The 20,929-nt window shown below is 41.0% G+C and overlaps 1 protein-coding gene across 22 annotated transcripts in view; it reads left to right on the plus strand.

The window, feature by feature from the left end:
- Positions 1-20,929, plus strand: part of ABLIM1 (actin binding LIM protein 1) — a 284,940-nt gene that overhangs the window by 250,697 nt on the left and 13,314 nt on the right. For 11 of the 22 annotated variants that reach the window (XR_012020532.1, XR_012020540.1, XR_012020533.1 and 8 more), the window contains 7 exons: positions 108-185; positions 902-1,057; positions 4,764-4,799; positions 7,796-7,925; positions 10,142-10,261; positions 18,175-18,279; positions 19,971-20,018. Coding sequence is in view for 4 of the 22 variants with exons in the window: in XM_072805191.1 (XP_072661292.1) it covers positions 108-185; positions 902-1,057; positions 4,764-4,799; positions 7,796-7,925; positions 10,142-10,261; positions 18,175-18,279; positions 19,971-20,018 (673 nt within the window). In the remaining 18 variants the exon portion in view is untranslated. The remainder of the gene's footprint in view (positions 1-107; positions 186-901; positions 1,058-4,763; positions 4,800-7,795; positions 7,926-10,141; positions 10,262-18,174; positions 18,280-19,970; positions 20,019-20,929) is intronic. The other 11 variants (XR_012020544.1, XR_012020549.1, XR_012020546.1 and 8 more) reach the window with 2 other exon arrangements.

Here is a 20,929-nt window from a genome sequence, read left to right on the forward strand (position 1 = left end):
AAATCTTTCTTTAACCAGCTTAGTTTTTAATAAATGCTAGGGACTCAGGCCAGTCTTGATTCTGAAGCCACGGTCTGAAGCCTTACAACACACTGTTTATTTTACAGCCTACCAGGACTTCCTCTGAAAGCATTTATTCTAGACCAGGCTCCAGTATCCCGGGCTCCCCAGGTCATACTATCTATGTAAGTATTTACACTTGGAGAAGACCCTTTCGGGACAGGTAAAGCAGCAGATTGTATTAGTGGAGTGGGTAATCCAAAATAGAATAATTTGAAACAACTTCTATTTATGTTATGAGCTCCAGTTTTCATTTTTGAAGGTCAACCCTCTCAATCATGTTTTCCTTCGGGTAATTAAATTTATATACAAATGTGACCAGCAACATCAATGACCCATAAAGTGCAGTAATACCGTGCAGGACTTTAAAAATTGCCACAGCCAACTTGGATATACATACTTGGGGATTAATTATACATTTCATAATGCTGATACTGAGTATTTTTAAATTATGCCACAAAGATATTTAAATATTTGGTTTATCAAATATGCAGTTCTTGTTTTTAGCCATCTGGGAAAATTTTTTGACCATCTGTTTGAGCTTCTCCATCTCTGTAATACATTTGGGGAAATTATCTTGAAGGTTTATAGGCTTTTCTACTTAGTTTATTCTACACAGACTTTTTCCTAAGATTTTGATGACTATTTTTTTTAAAACCATGATAATAAATAGGCAACTTTCTAAAGCAAAACGTTTTTGGTTTTAAAACTAAGCAGAATGTTTTGATTTGGGTTTATTTTTAAGGTCTTCACCTTTCAAGCCAGACATGAAATGTACTAACAATAGTTCCCAAAAGAAATGAGACCAAGAGTAATTTTGCTTTCTGTTTAACTTTGCCAGGCAAAAGTGGACAATGAAATCCTGGATTATAAGGATTTAGCAGCCATTCCCAAGGTCAAGGCAATTTATGATATTGAACGTCCGGATCTTATTACCTATGAGCCTTTCTACACTTCGGGCTATGATGACAAACAGGAGAGGCAGAGCCTGGGAGAGGTAATAAATTCTAGAAGCTGTGAGTTATATAACAGCTTTGCTTTTGTCATGTGTATGAGGACGACTGAGGGGAATCAAAATAAGTCACAGGGTCCCTTTGATTGCCTGCTCTTTGCAGGTCTCTGTACCAGGTGTTTCAAGGTACTCAGAAGCCTATCACACCATCCCCCTGGCATCAGGAGGTTACAGAGAGGCCGGAGGACAGACCAGCCAGAGGAAACAACAGGAAAGGATGAATGAGCGCTAGTACCAGACTGGGATAGCAGAGCAGATAGACTGGGAAGGAAGTCAGAGCTCTCAGGGGAGATTCTGTGAGGGGGGACAGAGGGTGTAAGAGAGGGAGAGTCTTTTTGAGGGGGTTAGGGGGGGTCCTTGGTCTGGGGACAGGCCAAAGTATAGTCATGGGGATCATGAGGAAAGAGAACAATACATCCTAAATCACGACACCTGCAGTTTGCAGCATCTTATTTTTTTTTTAAGATTTTATTTATTTATTCATGAGAGTGTGTAATGCAGAGAAAAAGAGAGACAGAGACACAGGCAGAGGGAGAAGCAGGCTCCTTGCAGGGAGCCCCATGTGGGACTCGATCCCAGGACTCCAGGATCACACCCTGGGCTGAAGGTGGCACTAAACCGCTGAGCCACCCAGGCTGCCCTGCAGTTTGCAGCATCTTATGATAGAATGTGCAGGAACAGAAACAGCAGAGAGCTCAAGACCCCAGTATGGCACAGCGATGTGAGCCAGGGTTCTGGAATCAAATTATCCGGGCTCCACCTGGGACTCCACATGCTGCTTGTACAACCATGGCCATGCGGCAGCCATTCTGACCCTGGTTTCTTCATCTGAAAAACAGGATGACAAAATGTACCTCATAGGACGTTAGTGAGGATTAAATAAACTATCTATTAAAAGTTAATATCTATATAATATCTAGATCATGTACTATCTGTTAAAACTGACCTATATAAACTAATCTATTAAAGCAATTAGCAGAGAGACCCATGGCAAATGTTCGGCAAATGACAGCTGCTACGGGGGTCGTTACCTGTCCTCTTGGGGCTTATTTATGCTCTCCCAACATTAATGGTCCAGGGACTGGAGCACAGACTCTCAGCTCCTTAGGCTCCTCCCCATCCCTTCCCAGGATTTGGAGTTCCCAGCCCGGGTAGCGTGGACTCCGGTCTGTTCAACTCACTCTTAACTTTTTTCCCTTTTATTTTTAAAACTGGAATCCTCAGTGGACTGGCTTGAGTGCGGTCATGGAGATGTTACCCAAGTATTGGACTGAAATTAGGTGTTCAATCCAAGGTTAAGACAGACTGTAAACTACCTAACATCCCCACAGTGCTTGGAGGTCTTAGATGAAGAAAAGCCATGAAAACCATGGTGATTCTGTGTAATTCGCTCTCCATAGAGCCTCCTTTTATTTACTTATTTTTCAGTTTGGGTTTTATTCCAGAGCATAGCTCTGGGTTGAACCGGCCCACTGGTCAGGAAGGGACATTCATTTTCATGTAGTGCCCCCTCGTGGTCACAGGGATGTAACTGCATCTGCAGCTGCTCAAATGCAGGTTGATCCGGCCTGGGCTGTCCAGTGGCCCTTGGACCCTAGAGAGTTGCACAGGGAGTAAAAGAAAAAGGACAGTTCCTGAACAGGGTGCACAGGGCCTTGTCCTGGAGCAAGTGGATGAGAATTTTCTGATATTCAAGTCACACAAACAAGGTGGGGAGATGAGCTGTTTGATGTGTCTATTTTCCCAGTGGCTGTTTTGAGCAGTAAAACATCAAGCACTCAACAGTTTGGGCTTTGAAGTGAACATTTCAGGATTTGGAGTCAGACTCCTATTTACTAACCATACAACTCTGGGAAAAAATATGTATTTCAATCTCCTTATCTGTTAACTCAAGATAGTAATATCTACCCCAGAGGTTTTCTGTGAGGATTAAGCGAAATACTTAGATTAGAACAGCACATGGCACGTAAATGCTCAACAAAAATGCTGGCTGCTCTCATAGTCGGCATCATTTCTGTCCTAACCTGGAATGATGACCTGTGGGTTTCTCTGAGAAATCTCACAGAATCTCGATGGGAAAATGATCCCTCAGATCAGAAACCAGACAGATTTGTGATCTCTTCCCCAACACACAAGTCTTGCAGCTTAGAAATCTTTACATGCCCTTTGGTTATTTATCCCTTTACTTATTAACATTTTTCCAAAGAATCCATAGATTGCCAATTTAGAAACAGTGGAGGGATAAACTTAACATGCTGTGTAGCCATACGTGCCTTCAGAAAGCATGAGTAGGGGACACCTAAGTGGCTCAGGGGTTGAGCGTCTGCCTTTGGCTCAGGTCATAATCCTGGGGTCCCAGGATGGAGTCCCACATCCAGCTCCCCACGGGGAGCCTGCTTCTCCCTCTGCCTGTATCTCTGCCTCTCTCTGTGTCACTCATGAGTGAATGAATGGAATCTTTAAAAAAAAGAAAGAAAGCATTAAAGCATTAGTAGGGCAGATTCAGAGGCCTGCTGTCAGCAGGCTCAGGCCTGGCTCCTACCTCAAGGAGCCTGTCTTCACCCGGCTAACAACACCCCCCAGAGATAGGTTATACCTGTAGCTGAGACCATGGGGCTTGAGGAATCCACAGCACAGAGAGGAATCCGCCAGAGAGCCTGGCGGCGGCTTCTTGTGACCTTAGGATAAGGGCAAACTGTGACACTGAGAAATCCATCACTGGCCATGTTCTTCATTTCATTTTGCATTTCATTTCTATTTTAATGCTTTTTGCATTTTAATTGCAAACATTTCATTCATTCATTTAGGAAATATTTTTTGAGCACGTAAGCTGTGCCAGAAGCTGGGACTACTTAGTTGTAAAGGAGCAGAGTTCTTGCCCTCACGGAGCTTACAGTGGAAGGTGGGAGAGAGACAATAAAAAGATATATGATGCACTTTTCCCTGGTATAGCACTAGAGTAAAAATGAAGCAGAAGAAGGAGAAAGCATGTGGGGCTGGGTTGCCCCTTCAAATAGGAGGCTCACAGAAGGCACAGGTGTGATACCTGGGTAGAGAGCTCACTGAGGAAGATGAGGAAGCCCAGCAGGTGTCTGAGTGAAAAGCACTGTGGGCAGAGAGCACAGCAAATGCAAAGGCCCTGTGGTGAGAGAGGGTTTGATCTGTTCATTGCCCCCTGAGGAAGCCTTTGTGCCTGGAAGGACGAGAGCCAGAAGGTGAATGGTAGTGTTGTTGGCAAGCCACCAGGGCGGGATGCCACAGACCTGGTCATCACCGGCCTATGTCAGTCAACAGGCGATTTTATGTGATTGCTGTGATTATAATTTAGTCAACAACCATGTTTACAAAACTCTGTGTTTGGGTAGACACTGTGACTCATAGTAGTAAACCGAGCATAGCTTGAGCACAGATGAAAAAATAGTTCCAATTTGTCTAACTTAAGCATCTAAAGTATAACAACGTATTTATCAAAACTCACGGTTCTCAGGCAGGGACATACGCCGGTCTCCCAGGAGTATAGTTGTGTTCCTGTCTGAGCCCCACTCTCAGCTTACTGAATCAGAAGACAGGGATGGGCAAGGGCAGTGCGCATGTGTATGTGGCACACTGTTTCCAGGTGATTCTGATAAATAATTAAACTGATAATGAATCAGGAAGCGCTGTGACTTTCAATTCTCTTTTATTCTTCTAGTCTCCAAGGACTTTGTCTCCTACTCCATCAGCAGAGGTAAGTGCCATTCTTGAACATTATAACGGGTGGAATTTGAGAGTTACTTGGACTTTTCCTAGACTGGAATTTTTATTTTTATTTTTATTTTTATTTTTATTTTTATTTTTATTTTTATTTTTATTTTTATTTATTTATTTATTTATTTATTTATTTATTTATTTATTTATTTATGATAGTCACACAGAGAAAGAGAGAGAGAGGAAGAGACATAGGCAGAGGGAGAAGCAGGCTCCATGCACCAGGAGCCCGACGTGGGATTCGATCCTGGGTCTCCAGGATCGCGCCCTGGGCCAAAGGCAGGCGCTAAACCACTGTGCCACCCAGGGATCCCTAGACTGGAATTTTTAAAGAAGGATATTTAACAAAACAACAACAACAAAAAACTTTGTGCAAAATTATAATGAATGTTAGATTCCCTACATGTGAGATGTGACTCTCGGACACAGCAGTCAATGTTTTTTCAAATGAGATTGGGGGCTGGTGAGTAGAAACAGCCATACCTGAGCCTTTGCCTCCAAGTGCCAGGTGAGGGTTTGTAGGGAGTGAGGCCACCTGTCCCGATTAGGGGTTCTCTCCCCTCATTCATATTGAATTGATCTGAATCCTAACATAGTGGATTATCTGAAGTGGCCTACGGGGGTCAGAGAGTGTTCTGTAAGCAGAGCCATCTTCTGGGGAGGCCACTCCTTTTAATCCAAAACCAATAGTCTTGTCCTCCTTCTCAGGGTAAAGAAATCTCACAATGACTTTTATCCAGTCCATGAGGCCGTCTCTTCCTTTGGGAATAACTCCTATGTGTCCGGATCACTCGGAGCCGTCAGTGATTGTTCCATAGTCAGCCATGGGTCCCATGTCAATCCATACCCACTCTTCCACTCTGAAGGACTCAAAACCAAAGACACACCCCCCAGATTAGTTACTCTCACAATCCATTTTAATAAAGGCTCTTCAGGAAGCTGATACCGATCTAGAAAATCAACAACTCCTTCACACTATCTCCTCCTGGAGTCACTAGTTTCTTGCTTTAGCTTTACCCCCACACTGACTGCCTGCATGGTGACCAGAGGCCTTAGAAGCACTTTCCATTGCCCCTCCTTACTTTTTCCCTGAGAGGGAGTGGGTGGCTTTGGGACCAGTGGCCTAAGCTCAGGCTGACCCAAATCTGAGTGTGGGCCAGCAGCAAGGCCTGACCTAGCACTTCCTTTCATTTTTGCTACTTCAGATAACAATAACCAGGGGGTTTGTATGTTTAGCATGCTTCTCACTTTTTTGCATTTCCTTATGTATTCAGTGAGTGAACTGCTCAGATGTTAGGTCTAAAAATAATAAATGATCATAATAATAATAACCCCCATCTAAAAAATAATAATATAAAATAAGAGGCACCCGGGTGGTGGCTCAGTCCGTTAAGCATCAGACTCTAGGTTTTGACTCAAATCATGATCTCACAGTTGTGAGATCGAGCCCCACGTCAGGCTCTGTGTTCGGTGCAGATTCAGTGCGGATTCTCTCTCCTCCCCTCCTGAGCGCTCTCTCTCTCTCTCTCTCTCTCTTTCTCAGTAGTAAATAAATAAAAATAAAATCTTAAAAAAAAACTAAAATGAATAAAAAAATAAAATCAATAAGTCTTATTAAAGGCAAGTCTTGCTTAAGGAAGATATTTAACAAAACAACAACAACTTTAAGCAACTTAAGCAACTTTCTGGATGCTCTAAATAAAACTGGATTGATCTTAGATAACCATCATAATTTAACATGGTAAAAACTCTGTATTGTTTTGATGGTTTATGACTGAGTGCTGTGAATAACTAATTTCTGTTAGTATCCCAATCACAACAGATGTTATGAAACATTAACTTCTAGTATTGACCAGTTGCAAAGTTGAAGCACATCATTTGGGGACTTTTTGTTTTGTTGTTTTTATTTAATTTATGGCTATAGGCAACTAGGATCAAACCAAAGCTTCCTTGTCACTTGCTCTCAAATTTCACGCAGCCATGGTTACTGAGGTTTTAATTTAGGCATTTTCCATATGGTATTTCAAATTTGTATTTCAGTTGTAGCCGTAGAAGCTTCATAAGACAAACAGTGCCTAAAATGTAAAATATTCCTTTCTATTCTTTTAATTCTTTGAACAGTTTTATATTGTGTTTATGTGTGTATGATTTTTTTTTTGTACTTCATACCGAATCTGCTCTTCTCTGGATTTGGACATAGTGGGCATACTCGTAGTGGTATTACATTCCATTGAATTGATATGCCTAATTTACTTAATTATTCCCTGACTTGTTGAGAAAGTTTCAGCTTTGTAAATGATGGTATTATAAATATCTTTGAGCCAATTTTCCCATTTGAAGATCACTTTTTTTTTTTCCCTTGGGCTATGTTTCTCAAAGTAGGAAATAGAATTTCCTGGAGTGGAGGCCACCACCAGCTTGTTCTCCAGGAAAATCAACTTAAAATGTCACCAGATCAATGTTCTAGACAGTGTGGGTTGGCGGTCAGAACAGAGGGTAAGATTAGAGCTCGGAGGCTGGTTCTGAAGCAGGCTCTGGCTGTACGACCTACACACCTACACACTGGTCTCTTACCAGCTCTGAAACATTCTGCATTTGTAGAGAAGGGAGGTCATACCCTGTGTTCTACCTTCCTTATAATGCAAATCAGATGAAACGATGAACGTACTTTGTAAAATTGATAACAGCACAATATAAATGTGGCCATCAGGCTGTTTCTTTTCCCAGAGCTCTGATTCAGGAGTTTACCATTTTACATCTTAAAATTTGGGTAAATGCAAGTACTACAGGTTTCGAAAAAATGCACTAACCACAGAATGCTCCTTTGCATATGTTTTTAAGAATATGGCACTAAAATGTATACGCAGGTAGACATGATAGTTCCCAGGTAACCTTTATAGAACTTGATTTCGCCTGGACCTGATAATAGCCTAAATGTGTGCCTTATGCTTCTGCGTTCTCGCACTTTCTTTCCAGGGCTATCAGGACTCTCGGGACCGGGTGATCCACCGGTCCACCAGCCAGGGCTCCATCAGTTCCCCTGTCTACAGCCGCCACAGCTACACTCCAACCACATCTCGCTCCCCCCAGCATTTTCACAGACCTGGTAAGGGCACCTGTTCCCAAGATCCACTATATAATAGTCTATGTTACTTTGTGATTTTTTTTCCTACCACTGATAGTGTATTAAAAATCTAGCTGCCAAATAGATCTCCCCTTTTCCCAGAAAAAAAAAAAGACTCATATCCAACTATAATTTGTGTTATTTTATGGCTATATGTATCATGATTTATTAAATAATTATATTTTGACAGTGAACAACGGGAAGCAAGGGAGATTTTTTTTTCTTTTTTTAGACTTGAAGAAAACCTCATCACTTTGAGACTTAAAATGAAGATCTCCCAAGAGAATATTTAATGTGCCTCTTAGACACTCAACATCATCTAAATCCAGCGTTAGTCATTCATTGGTGGGTTTGTTGTGTTTCCCCAGTCCAGGCACAGGGTGTTATTAAGCATGTTTTGTTAAGTACCTTCCAGAAGGAAATAACACATGCAACCTCAGGGTTGTGTTTCATAACTTCTCAGATCCATTCCAGCCCTTAGATTTTGAACCAGACTTGGGAAACAGAAAAACACTAGAGATGTATTATGATAGACAATATGGAATAGTAATGGACTTCAGGTGACCTTCATCTGTGCACAGTATAGTCACTATCACTATTAGTGGGCATCTCATGTGTGGAATGGAAGTGTGGAAATCCCAGCATGGATCAAGGTTCCTCGAGAAGTAGATTCCCAGAGGGAGACTCTGGTCTTTTAATCAAAGTTGGTGGCAGGGAACATCTATGAAGACTTCATTTTAAGCTTCTTCCTTCTGGATGGGTTGATGAGAACAAACCCATTCATATGCTAACTTATTTGATAACATAAGACCGGAGGAAATGAATGAAATGTTAAAAAAGGCTGCAATCTTTCCCTTAAAGCCATAGATTTAATAATGCTTATCGGTGATTAAATTTTTACTCTATGATTTTTCAATAACATGCAGTTTTCTCTAGCTCATAAATACTACTTGTTGAGTTACGTTAAATGAGAGTTTTTCAAGAAAATTTTTTTTTTTCATGTACAACTACATTCATTTAATTCATGCCCTGGACCGGGGTCTGGATTTAAGCCCTTGTCTGAGTGGAGGGACAAGAAATTCTGTACGTCACCACTCCTCCGTATAGGCATGTGCTGAGGTCATTGAGACCAGAGCCATGACCCTGTCAGAATGATGTGCGGCTACAGGGAAATTGTTTTTCCATGGGCCCTTGAATAGTGAGGGGGTGGCCAGCCAGGGTCATTATTTCCCTAAAAGATCATATCATTGTTGAGCACTGGAAGTTTTCTTCTGTTTCAGTCAAAATTCTGATGCCAGCAGCCTTTGGAACATTCCTCACTCTCAGTGCTCCTCCCCCTCTTTGCAATATATTATGGGCAAGCATGATGCCAATTATTAGGGTTTATAGCTATTTTTTTCAAGATCTACTCTTGTCAAGTGAAGCCAATGGGGTTCTGACAGCAAGGCTGTGCTCAGTATAAAATACTGATTATCCACTCCGAGGGTTCTAGATGCCAGGTGATGATGCATGCACAGCCCCCGGGCCTGGGTTTAGTTTTAATGGTCCATTTTCCTTCCAAGATAACGAAGCTTCCAGGCCCCCAGCGCTGCCACCACATGGTTCTCAGGATCAGAAGTAGCTCTTTGCCACCCAGAGAACACAAACAGGGTTTTTTTGTTTTGTTTTGTTTTGTTTTTTGTTTTTTCTATACAGGCAGAATAAAATCAAACCACTAGTGGGAGAGGTTTGCAGCTTAAAAAGAAAAAGAATCTGGCCCTTACATAGAAGTACTTCTTAAGGTTCTTGAAATGATTATCTTTTTTATTTTTTTTTTAACATGTGTTTCAAGGGTTCTGTTTTGTCAGATGCTTTTTAAAAACAGCTATTTCTGAGTCTAAATGATGTGCCAGTACCGGGTGGCTGGTGTCATCCTGACAGAGAATGTCCTGGTGGCCATTCCTTCTCATAAAGCCATTTATTCTCAGAGAGTGACTCTGTACCAACCTGAACCTGTTTGCACATTCTCCCCACTTTGCCTCGCCCTTAGCAGGTGCGTTCTTAACCCTTTTGCCTTCTTCCTCTTTCAGACTCCTGATTAACGTTCTTTATTTTATTTACCCCCCCTTGGAATGATAATGTTGTCCCTGCTCCTGTGTTAATTTCTGTTTTTCTTTTCTGTTTCCACCTGGCCCCACCCCCGACTCCTTGCTGCACAGAGCTGCTGTCTCCTGGTGTGCAAAGGTTGTCCCACCTGCGCACCAGCAGCCTCAGCTCCACCCACAGCGACTCCCGCCCCAACTCCCCCTTCCGACACCACTTCATTCCCCATATCAAAGGTAAGGAGGCAGGCTTCCCCAGGCAGCACCGCAGAGTGGAGATTTATTAGCACCCTGGGAAGGCTAATAAGGCGCATCTCCAAGAGTTAGCTCCCAGCTTTCCACCTCTCCGCATGCCTGCGTGTGTCATGACTACACCCAGCATCTTAGAACTGGCATGGCATCTCTCCATGAGAGAAATGTGTCATTTCTAAGGGCTCTAGATGAAGAAACAGGAAGTATGTTTAAGACCGTAAGATTTATTATCTACTGCTTAGAAAAAAAAAAAAACATATATTATCATTTTGTTTTTCCGTGTGTCAAAAGCAAAATATAATATATAGTTGGGGTCTTTTCCTGATTTTGATATGTGATGTGGCTCAGCAAATCATACCAGCATTTAGCAACCAATAGGCGAAACTTACTGGCGATAAGCCACTTAGCCACTTAATGCTAGTAAAACATTTGGATAGTATGAAGAGATCTGTGGCAAGGTGACTTAATTTCCTTTCCTTGAGCCAACCCTTAAACCAATCCTCTTTTGACTGGTCCTGATCTCTGCATGATGCAGAAGAGGAGCTTTGTCTTCTGTTTTCTGTTTCTGCCCCATAGTCCTGCCCATTCCCTTTATGGCATTCCCATTGTTTTCCTCATTGTCTATTAAGCTTCTGTAGACGTCCTCAACTGGGGCTCTTTTTCCCCCTCCATGTGTTGGGGGATCCAAGAGCCCTGAAATGGTTTCAAAGGGGACATAATTTAAAATATGTATGAGCTCCCAGAAGCATGCTGCTAACTTTTTCCAGTCTTGATTTGAACCAAATTAACCAATGACAGTAGCTGAAGGAGGGAGTGGCAAGCAATCACAGATGTTGTTACAGGACTTGAGACAGACATAACAGATTCTAAGCCTGTGTTCCAAGTGCTTGGATCATGGATCATGAGCATTGCTACTGAGTAGCCAAAATGTTGTTCTAGTTGACTAAGCTTTCAATTGCAGTCTACCCAAGTTATGTTCTTATTGTTCACATGGATTTTTGAGCAACTGAGTCCAAAAATATAGATGTACTGCACTTAACCAGCTGCCGTTATTTTTATGTGTGCTACTTTAGCATTTTCTATGCTGTAAAAAAAATGTTGCTGACATGCTTATGGAAGACACACATTGTCATTAAGATCAGTCTTTTTCAGTTGGAGCAGCACTTTCTAAAATTCTTGACAGATTACTTAAAATTATTATTACTAATTAGTATGGGGGGGGGCTTAGGGAATGTTTATAAAACTGTAAGAAATTATTTAAAAACTTCAGAGATGTATTTTAAAGAGACTTTAATATAGAAGCCCATGGCCAAACTATGATTTGTTTGCTTCTAATATGAAAGAGAAAATAGGGTTTTAATTTAAAAATGTAAATTTTTATGTAAATTTAAATGCCTTGTTTGGTTATTACATGTTTCATCTTTCCTAAGAGATGCTTTTTGTAGGAAGAAAAATGTCACATGTCCTGTAAAGTTATACAAAAGTTGTACAAGAAACACATCATGAAATATCAAGACTCACAAAACCTTGTGTTTGTGAGCAGCATTATGGAGAGCTAGAGTACCCAAATGGATACTGAAGTCCTAAGTTTAAATACTATCTTTGTCCTGTGCTAGCAGTGGGACCTTGGATGGTTGGTTGACTTAACCTATCAAGTGTCACTTGCCTCCCTCATCTACAAAACCTCTCCTAGGTCACCGGGGGTACATGAAGTCAAGTGCCCCTGGTGTGTAGTAAACACTTCCAATTCACCTTCTCCATGACAACTTCTCCCTGGGCATGGTGCCCTTAAGGCACTTTTTTTTTTTTTTTTAGATTTTATTTATTTATTCATGAGAGACATGGAGAGAGAGAGACAGAGACATAGGCAGAGGGAGAAGCAGGCTCCTTACAGGGAGCCTGATATGGGACTCAATCTCAGGACCCTGGGATCGCGACCTGAGCCCAAGACAGATGCTCAACCACTGAGCCACCCAGGCATCCCAAGGCACTTTTGATTATATCATTCCATCTCATTCTCTGGTTAAGACCCCCTTCCCACCCCCAGCCGAGGGCTCACACCTAGGGAGGGGGCTGCACCAGGACCAGACCCCAGGCCCCCAATCCCCCCTGTATGTTTCAGTATACATATACATGAAGTATACTTTTGAGAGCAAAACTCCTTTTTCATCTCTATTTAACCAGGAAATTGCATTCTTGTTGAGACTAAGACATCATTTGAATTTTTACTTTTTGATAGGAATACCAAATAATCATAAAAATTACAATACCTTTGTGTGCCCAAATGGGGCCTTATGAAAAATGTAGGTATACGGTTGACCCTTGAACATGGTGGGGATTAGGGGCACCGACCCCCTGTGCGGTGGAAAAATCTTTGTATAAATTTTGACTCTAAAAACTTAACTGCTAATAGCCTACTATTGACTGGAACCCTTACTGATAACACAAACAGTCAATTAACACATATTTCGTTTGTTGTGTGTATTACAGACTATATTCTTACAATAAAGTAAGCTAGAGAAAAGAAAATGTTATTAAAATCAAGAGGAAATACATTTACAGTACTATATCATTTACCAAAAAATACCCATGTATAAGTGGACCCATGCCATTTCAAACACGTGTCATTCAAGGGTCAAAGGTACATCCTTTTTTGTCTTCAGACTGAATGTGAGCTTTTTGACACAAATATTGTAGTTTTAAATCATAGAGAGCATCAGGCCAAGAGGGATTAGCTTGACCCTGAGCACACACTTAAAAAACATGGTCTCTCATGGTCTCTCTCCCATCTGTCTATAGTTCATTCCTATAAAATAGTTTCCAAACATCAGATACAAAATGTAATATATATAACCGTAGATGCATAGTTTTAAAATCAGATGTGCTTTTTGCTAAATTACAAAATAAATCATGGGGAATTTGTACATTAAAGATATTGCTTTAAAAGCCTAATATAGTTGAATAACTAAAACCCGATTCTTTAAGGAATTACTTCTTAGTTATCCAAAAAAAAAAACATGTATCCATTTACATGGAACACTTCTGCACTTGGAAATTTTGACATGGAGAGCACCTATGGCCACTGGAGAAACACATCTAAGGTATCTTTAAAATGGAGCAAAGTCCACCATGGTCCTACATTCACTTTTTTTATCTTAGAGCTTGTCCTTACGATCTCAAGGCAGTTATTTTTAAAACAAACGTAAGCCGGGCAGCCTGAGGATGCCAGGGCAGGATGTCCATCTCAGAAATGTGTAGCTAGAAGCAGGGGGCCCCCTTGCCACTCTGGCCACCAGAAGTGCAGACCACCTACCCCCAGCCCCATGTCCTGAATCCACTCCCTGGTCCTTTTCTGATGCATGGGCCCAGGCCCCTGGTGTTCATGGAGCTAAGGATGCTGCATACGTGTAAAGCTAAGCTGCCTGTCACAGGCTGCTTCTCTATTCCACTGGCTTCTCCATCCATGTTCTGTAATGTCCACTCTGTCTCTATTTCTATTCCCTAACCTCCCCTTCAGCCTCACTCTGGGTTGGTATGTCATTGTTGAGCCACGTGGACAAGTGCATGCTTAAATTTGGAAAGCTTTACACTCTGTTTTGGGCTATGTCTGTACCATGTTTGCACATGAGTTTCTCCTCCCTCCCTTTTGAAATACTGTTAGACATTATGTTCTGTGTCCACGAAATGTATATAAGTCAGATTTGTAACAGGAGGGCTACATATATTAAGTCTCTTTGAAAGGACTCTGCTGTTCTGCTGTAGAAATGATTTGCTCTGATGCAAATATTTGACACTTGCTTGAAGAAAAACATAATGCTTATGAAAACTTTAGACAAGAACCAGCAATCCTGAAACTCTGTCATGAAATTCTAGATGCTGCCAACTGGAAGGTCCTCTCAAAACATTTGCTTATATTTTGGAATATAAGCACTAAAGTCCAGAAAACCAAGCAGTATTCCAACAGGTTGCCCCAGCAGGCTCATGCACAGTCATTTTGATTTACTTGTCTTAGGATTTGTCATGTGGGCTCTCAGGATACCAGAGAAGATTGAAAATGAGGTCAAAGGATTTGAATTTAAGTACAGTGAGAATCCTGCAAGTGATTGCTCTCCCAAGGACTGAAAAACTGGTTTATCAGGTCAATATGGAAGGAGCTAAAAATGAAGGCTGAGAAATATATATACGTAGTAGCTTCTCATCACAGTAGTTAAGATCACTAACATCTGAGAGACAATCAATACAAGGAAGGACTTATTTAAGAAACAAAATGGCTGTGAATGTGATAGATACAACATTCTATAACATATATGCTATTATATTACCTTTAAACAGTGTATGTTTCAAACTGATGATGATGATGGTAATATCTTCTGTATATGATCTTTCATCTGACACCATATATATTACTTTGCCTAAGTAATGCACCAAACGTAAAAATAAGCTCTTAGGGCCCTCATCAGTTGTTTCCTTCTAGAATACATTTAAAGTTTTATCACTTCAAGATTGGATGTTTAAGTCAGAAAAAGGAAAGAGGACTCATCTTAAGAATTTTGCTTTTTCTTTTAAAATGCCAAAAAATGGGGGTGCTCCGAATGGCTCAGTTGAGGGCGTCCGACTCTTGATTTCAACTCAGGTCTTGATCTCAGGGTTGTAAGTTTCAAGCCCTACATTAGAAAAAAAAAAAAAAAAAGCCAAAAAATGTTTAATGCCTTTGGTATTTTGAGGGCTAAGAGTTTGGTACCTAGCAACAATATTCTGAGACATCGTTCCCAGTGAACCATTGTGACGTGTGGAAATCATATTGCACAGAATCCCTTAGATGGGTACATTGCTTAGTCTCTCTTTACCTAGTGCTTTAACATGTTTTGTGGGAGATTTTAATGGATTCTAGCATTAAATCTATTTATAAGGACTTGAACATAGCAGTGAGGTTGTTTGTTTTTTTTTTTTAAACAACTAGAAAGGTCAATGGTTGCTGAAATAGGCAGCCTAATATAGAACTATACCCAACAAGAAACAGCATTCAGCCAGAATTCACCCATCAGGAATTCACAGTCACTCCCCAGCCTTTGGGAATTGTCAACCATATCTGAGCAGCAGTGGGCTCCTACTGCCACTTGCCAGCAGAGCATCTCCATGATAGATTCTTAATACTTGGGCAAATGCTAATTCTAACATCCTTAAACCTTTGCATCCCATCTATGCAGATATTTTTGTGTGTGCATGCCACTGGCTAATAATCTTCAAAACAAATGTAATGGAGTTTCATCCGATTGGGCATTATCACCAAAACCTGTGTGAACATTCCCCTGAGATGTCTAATGTTCTTCTGCAAATACAAGGAGGGTAGAGTTGAAGGGCAGGGAGCAGCATGGTTCAGAAGCAGTAGCAGCCAGTGCTCAAGATATGTAGCAAGTCTTCAAAAGACAACCCCAAATAAGGTGAGAAAGTTGTCTTTCTAGATCTTCTTTTGAGAATAGCTCACAAGAAGTATTGTGTTTTTCAATTATGGATTACTCTTGTGAATAAATTCTGTTCACTTCCTCTGAAGTGAAATAGTTAAATTGGGGCCATCGAGGATCTAGTGGGAAAGTTATAAAAAAAGAGGTGCCGCTGTGACCCTGCTGCACAATACTGGCATCTGACTGCCTTTATTCAAGAGCAAGATGATGGTTGTTAATCCTGCAGTGGTGCTTACTAAATGCAGCCATTAATAGCTCAAGAATTCATTTGTGAGCTATTTCAGTCATTCATTTGCAGACATTTAGAAGGCACCTAGTCTTGGCCAGGCACTATGCTGAGCGTAGAAAGATGAATGAGACCCAGTTCTAATTCAGCCTCAGCTTTAAGACAGGATTTCCTTCTAAATGCAAACCACATTCTTCCTTCTGTTCACCTCTACCTGTGTCTTTTCATTTTTTTTCAGACATGAACTGGTTATCTTTTGGAATAGTGATAACACATGAAATAACTTTTTTTTTTTAATTAACCTTTTAATAGATCAGCAGTTGGGGGTGAAACATCATACTTTTTCAAAGCTAATATCTGATCTAAATATTAAAGTCCACGTTACAATGTATGGGGAACTAACTGTAAAACTGACTCTTAAGGGAAAAAAGAAAAAAAAAAGAAAGAAAGAAAAGCTTCAGAACATGATAACCAGAAATCTGGAATCTAAACTGAAGCCAGCAACAAATTCAAATCTCATTTGGAAGATCTTGCTGCCCATTCAGTACAAATGTGTGCTCTGGTTACCTAAAAATACCGTATTGAGAAGTTAAAACTCTAGTAAGCATGTTATTTTAAAACTCCAGCAATTGGCATCTTTTATACTTTGTGGACAGACTCAGAAAAGCTTGGCTTACTTGAAGAAATGAGCTCATGCTCTGTTTTCTATAGATCTATGATTTATTTCATAATGTCACCATTAATTGATGATAAATTACACTTTATCAAAATTTACAACTTTTGTGCTTCAATGGGCACTATCAAGATAGTGAAAGACAACCTGCAGAATGGGAGGAAATATTTGCAAGTCAGATATCTATCTGATAAGGGATTTGTATCCAGAATGTATAAAGAAGTCTTATAACTCAGGAACAAAAGTAATCACATGATAGTTTATTAGCTTTTAATAGTCCCCTACATCTTCTGGTGTATTCTTGGGGCAGATGTTTTCTTAGACATGAGGTAGGAGGACAGTTTAGGATAACAATTAATCTCCAACCAGTTCAGCACAGACCTCAGTTCATCCTGATCAGAAGGGAGTGACAGTGGCCTTGGTGGCACTCCAGGCTTTACAGCCAAGTGCCAGCAATCTTTTCTAGTCCTTTACCTATTCTCTCCTCTAAGCACACCCTGCTGTACAGTCCCAGTGGCCAGTCCTGTTGTTCCCACACACCATGGGCCTGCCTTCCTCAAGATGAGTTCAAGCCATCTAGAATCTGGGCCTGCTCACCGCTCAGCCCACCACCCACCTGGTGTGCTTACTCCTCAATGCCCTGCTCAGTCTAACATCTTAGCTTTCTAGAAGAATTGATGGCACCGTCACCTGAGTAAGCATGTCCACGTCATAGCCTGTCTCCTTAGCTTCTGAGACCTGACCCCCTCATAGGCAGGTGTAACATCTTATTCATCTCCATGTCCTTGGTTATAGCTCAGTGCCCAGCCATGGTAGGTGTCCATACCTGTTTCACAGATGGAATTTTGGGACTGGGTGGAGCCTCAGTGGAGCCTCAATTCACCTAATGTTGAATTGTGGGACTGGGTGGAGCCTCTTGGAAGAGACAGGTGGAGAGAGGTATAAGTGGTCTCAAAGTCCCTGGGAGAAAGTGTATATGGTATTTCATGGTGAGGAAGCAGAAACATTTGCTGCAAGTGCAGGCATTTTGCATTGTTGAGGGGAGGGACTGGGTGACCATGCAGGTTCCCAGACGTAGCCTTCCATTCAGAGAAAACTACTGCAGTCATCAGCCTCTGCCATCGTGCCTGGAAGTGACTGTATTTGGGCTTGCATTTCCCGCCCCTTCACATGCTTGGGATTTAATCGTCTGACAACTGAACCTGAATCATTAGCAAGTGACCTTCCATGACTCTTAATGTACTTTCCATCTAATCAGTTTGCTGCTAGCTCACGGCCGTCAACCGCATGCCATTGGAATGACGCATCCTACTGCTAGCTGCTTTTAACCCAGTTCCATGCGAACTCAAGTCTCTCTTGTGGAAAACTAAACCCTCTATCACCTTGTGAGCCAAGTTGATAAATTGAGTTTGTTTCTTTTGTTTCTCCTTTTGGATGTACCTCCTTCCGATTTGTTTTGAATTTTTATTATGCTTGCTCTGTTTTCTTTATTGCTGTCCCTTCTCTTATTTTGTTTTCTCCATTCTTCTCATTGGAGGCAATGAGCCGTCCAGCGGCCGGAACTCCCCTCTCCCTTACCGGCCAGACAGTCGTCCTCTCACTCCAACTTATGCTCAGGCCCCTAAACATTTCCATGTTCCAGGTAGGAGCTGACACAGTCTTTGTCTGGGTGTCCTGTCACGGTGTAGATTGTAGCCCTGTGACCTGTCTCGTCTCATTCCTCACGCTCTCTTCATCGGGGTGCACACAGTCGACAAACCCTAAATTGCAGGATCTGACCCAGAGGGCCATTCAGAGGTTTTGGATGTGAAATGCCAAGGATTGTATGGAAGGCTTGAGTTTTCTCAAAATTTTTTGAAGGGAGATGGGAAATAGAGAGTGAAGGAAGGAGGGTTGAGTTGCTTTGTTTTGACTAAGATTTCATTTTTACCTGTATATTAATGCCTTCTAAGATAGCACTCTGTGGTTTCGTGTCATTGATTATCACAATGGCAATCTAATTATCTTCTCATCCTAAAGATTAAACCACAGCGTCACTCAAGAGTACTTTTATTTTTTCCTGTTGGTCTCCAATATGGAGATTCTTTCTATGGACCTTTGAGAGAAGTGTAAAATTGGATCAATTGGTTGGTCTTTCTGCAATGTATAACCAACTGACTACCTTCTTAGCCCATAAAGATATCTTGCAATTTAGGCTTGGTGCTGTAAGCTTTGCTGAAGTCATAAGCATTTGCTGTCATGGTACAAATAGTAAATTCCCATCAACTACTGGAAAACTCAGAACCCATCAATATCAACACTTAGGGTCAACTCAATTTTCAAGGGCAAGATTGGCCATCGGAGGTCACAATATTTTTTTTTTCCATCAGAAGTACATTTTTTGTTTCTTTTAAGCTACTGAAAGTGGTTTAATAAATTACCCATTATGTTAATATTAGGACACATATTTGGAATCTGTAATAGTATTTTTTCTTTTGCATTCCAAACTTACCTAATAAAACAGGGGAAAGTTCAGTGAGAGTCCTACCACTAAGATAGAACTGCCTTTTAATATAGAGCTTCACTGAACCTTGAAAATCAGTATTGTACATTTGCAACTTTTTGCATGAAGAATGCCCCCACCAAGATACAGTGCCCAAAATCCTGGGGAAACAAACCTTTTGAAATTTCCTGAGTATTTGCAGTCAAAGCAAAACTATAGCATTATCAAATGGGGTCCTGCATAAGTAAATGAATAGTATTTGGCATCTCTTTTCCTTTCTTTTCTTAAATTTGGCCTATACAAGTTAAGAGTCTCTCAAACATTCTATCAGCACAACAGACTAGCCTTGCACATAAAAAAAACTGTTTCTGTGTTTTAAAAAACTATTCTTAATTATATTACATTGCTTTCCACTGTTCCACTCATTAGTTGAAAAGTAAATTGAGTCCCTGGTATCTACTGGGAGCTCAATTTCTAGACAGTAGCAATTTGGGGATCTTCCCCAAACTGGTTATGTCTTCCTCACCACTGGAGTCCCTCCACTGCTTGCATTTCTTCCTGTTTTAACCCCACCTTTAGTGAAGTGTGTATTTGCAATAAATGGCTCATGAATTAGCTACATCTCTATATATCCTAAGATGTATTACAAAGGATTCCATATCACTTGTCTGTGGTAATTCACTCATTCCTGGAACTTCTTCCAGTAACTTCAATCTTTGTAATACAAAAGTTAACCTTCTGGGATGTTTTTGTTCAAGAGTCTTCAGTTTGGTTTGCCTCTCGGTTGATCTGTTTTTCCCACTGCTGAACCGGTTCCCATAATCACACACCTTTGCTTTTCATTTCCACAGATCAAGGGATCAACATTTACCGAAAACCACCCATCTACAAACAGCATGGTAAAACCCGCTTTCCTCTGCGTAGCTTTTAAGTTAGCGGCGCCGTCCAGTTGAACTCTTTGCTGTCCTCTGAAAGGCTTCCCTGCTGCTGCTTTTGAGAATCAAACTGGGACGCCCAGCATATTATGCCTTTATGGTTCCCTAAGATGCAAATATTGTGAGATTGGTTTTCCTAGAAAGAGAACGCTTAGCTTAGTGAGGAAGCTCATAGCCAATATTTGAGCCCATCAGACCATGTAGCACTGCATTCCCAGAGAATGCACAATAATTCACATCTTTTTTTTTTTTTTTTGCCATCAAATAATTTAACCAGCCTCTATAATTATTTGGATGAACTTCTAATTAGTTTAGTTAAAACAGTGAAGGCCAGCTACCTAGAAAATTTAACTGGACCAAGCCTACATCAACTTGACTGTCCAATTCTCCAGTTCTTAAGGGGATGCAGTTGTCTGTGCCTTGCAGCGGAATGGACAGGACACACTCTGAGAGCAAGGTCCTAGCTGTGGTTCCCAGCCCTTGCCCTCAGTTGTTCTATGATATCATGAACACAATTTCTCTGTCCCTCCGTTTTCTCATAGACAACAACCAGTGAGTTAGGCCAGCTAGTCTCTGAAATTCCTGCAAACTAATATCCCTAAGTTGAATTTATAATTGTGTTTTCCTTTCCTGGAAATACAGAATTTTTAAACCCAGGGAATCACATTACCGTAGGTGAATCATGTTTCCCTCCACCATTATTAGGTCTCTGTAAATTAGGTACCATAAATCTTTGTGAACAGAGAAAGAGCCAAGACTGGTCTTCAGGTGATTTCAGAAAATGATACACAAAATGTGTGTGGAAATTTGAAGGCTGCCTTTAAAATCTAGTAGTCCTCATTAAGGACATTAATGAGTCCTTAAGGATTAAGATG

Source organism: Canis lupus, chromosome 29, assembly GCF_048164855.1.
Source record: "Canis lupus baileyi chromosome 29, mCanLup2.hap1, whole genome shotgun sequence".
In the NCBI taxonomy this organism is placed as follows: domain Eukaryota; kingdom Metazoa; phylum Chordata; class Mammalia; order Carnivora; family Canidae; genus Canis; species Canis lupus.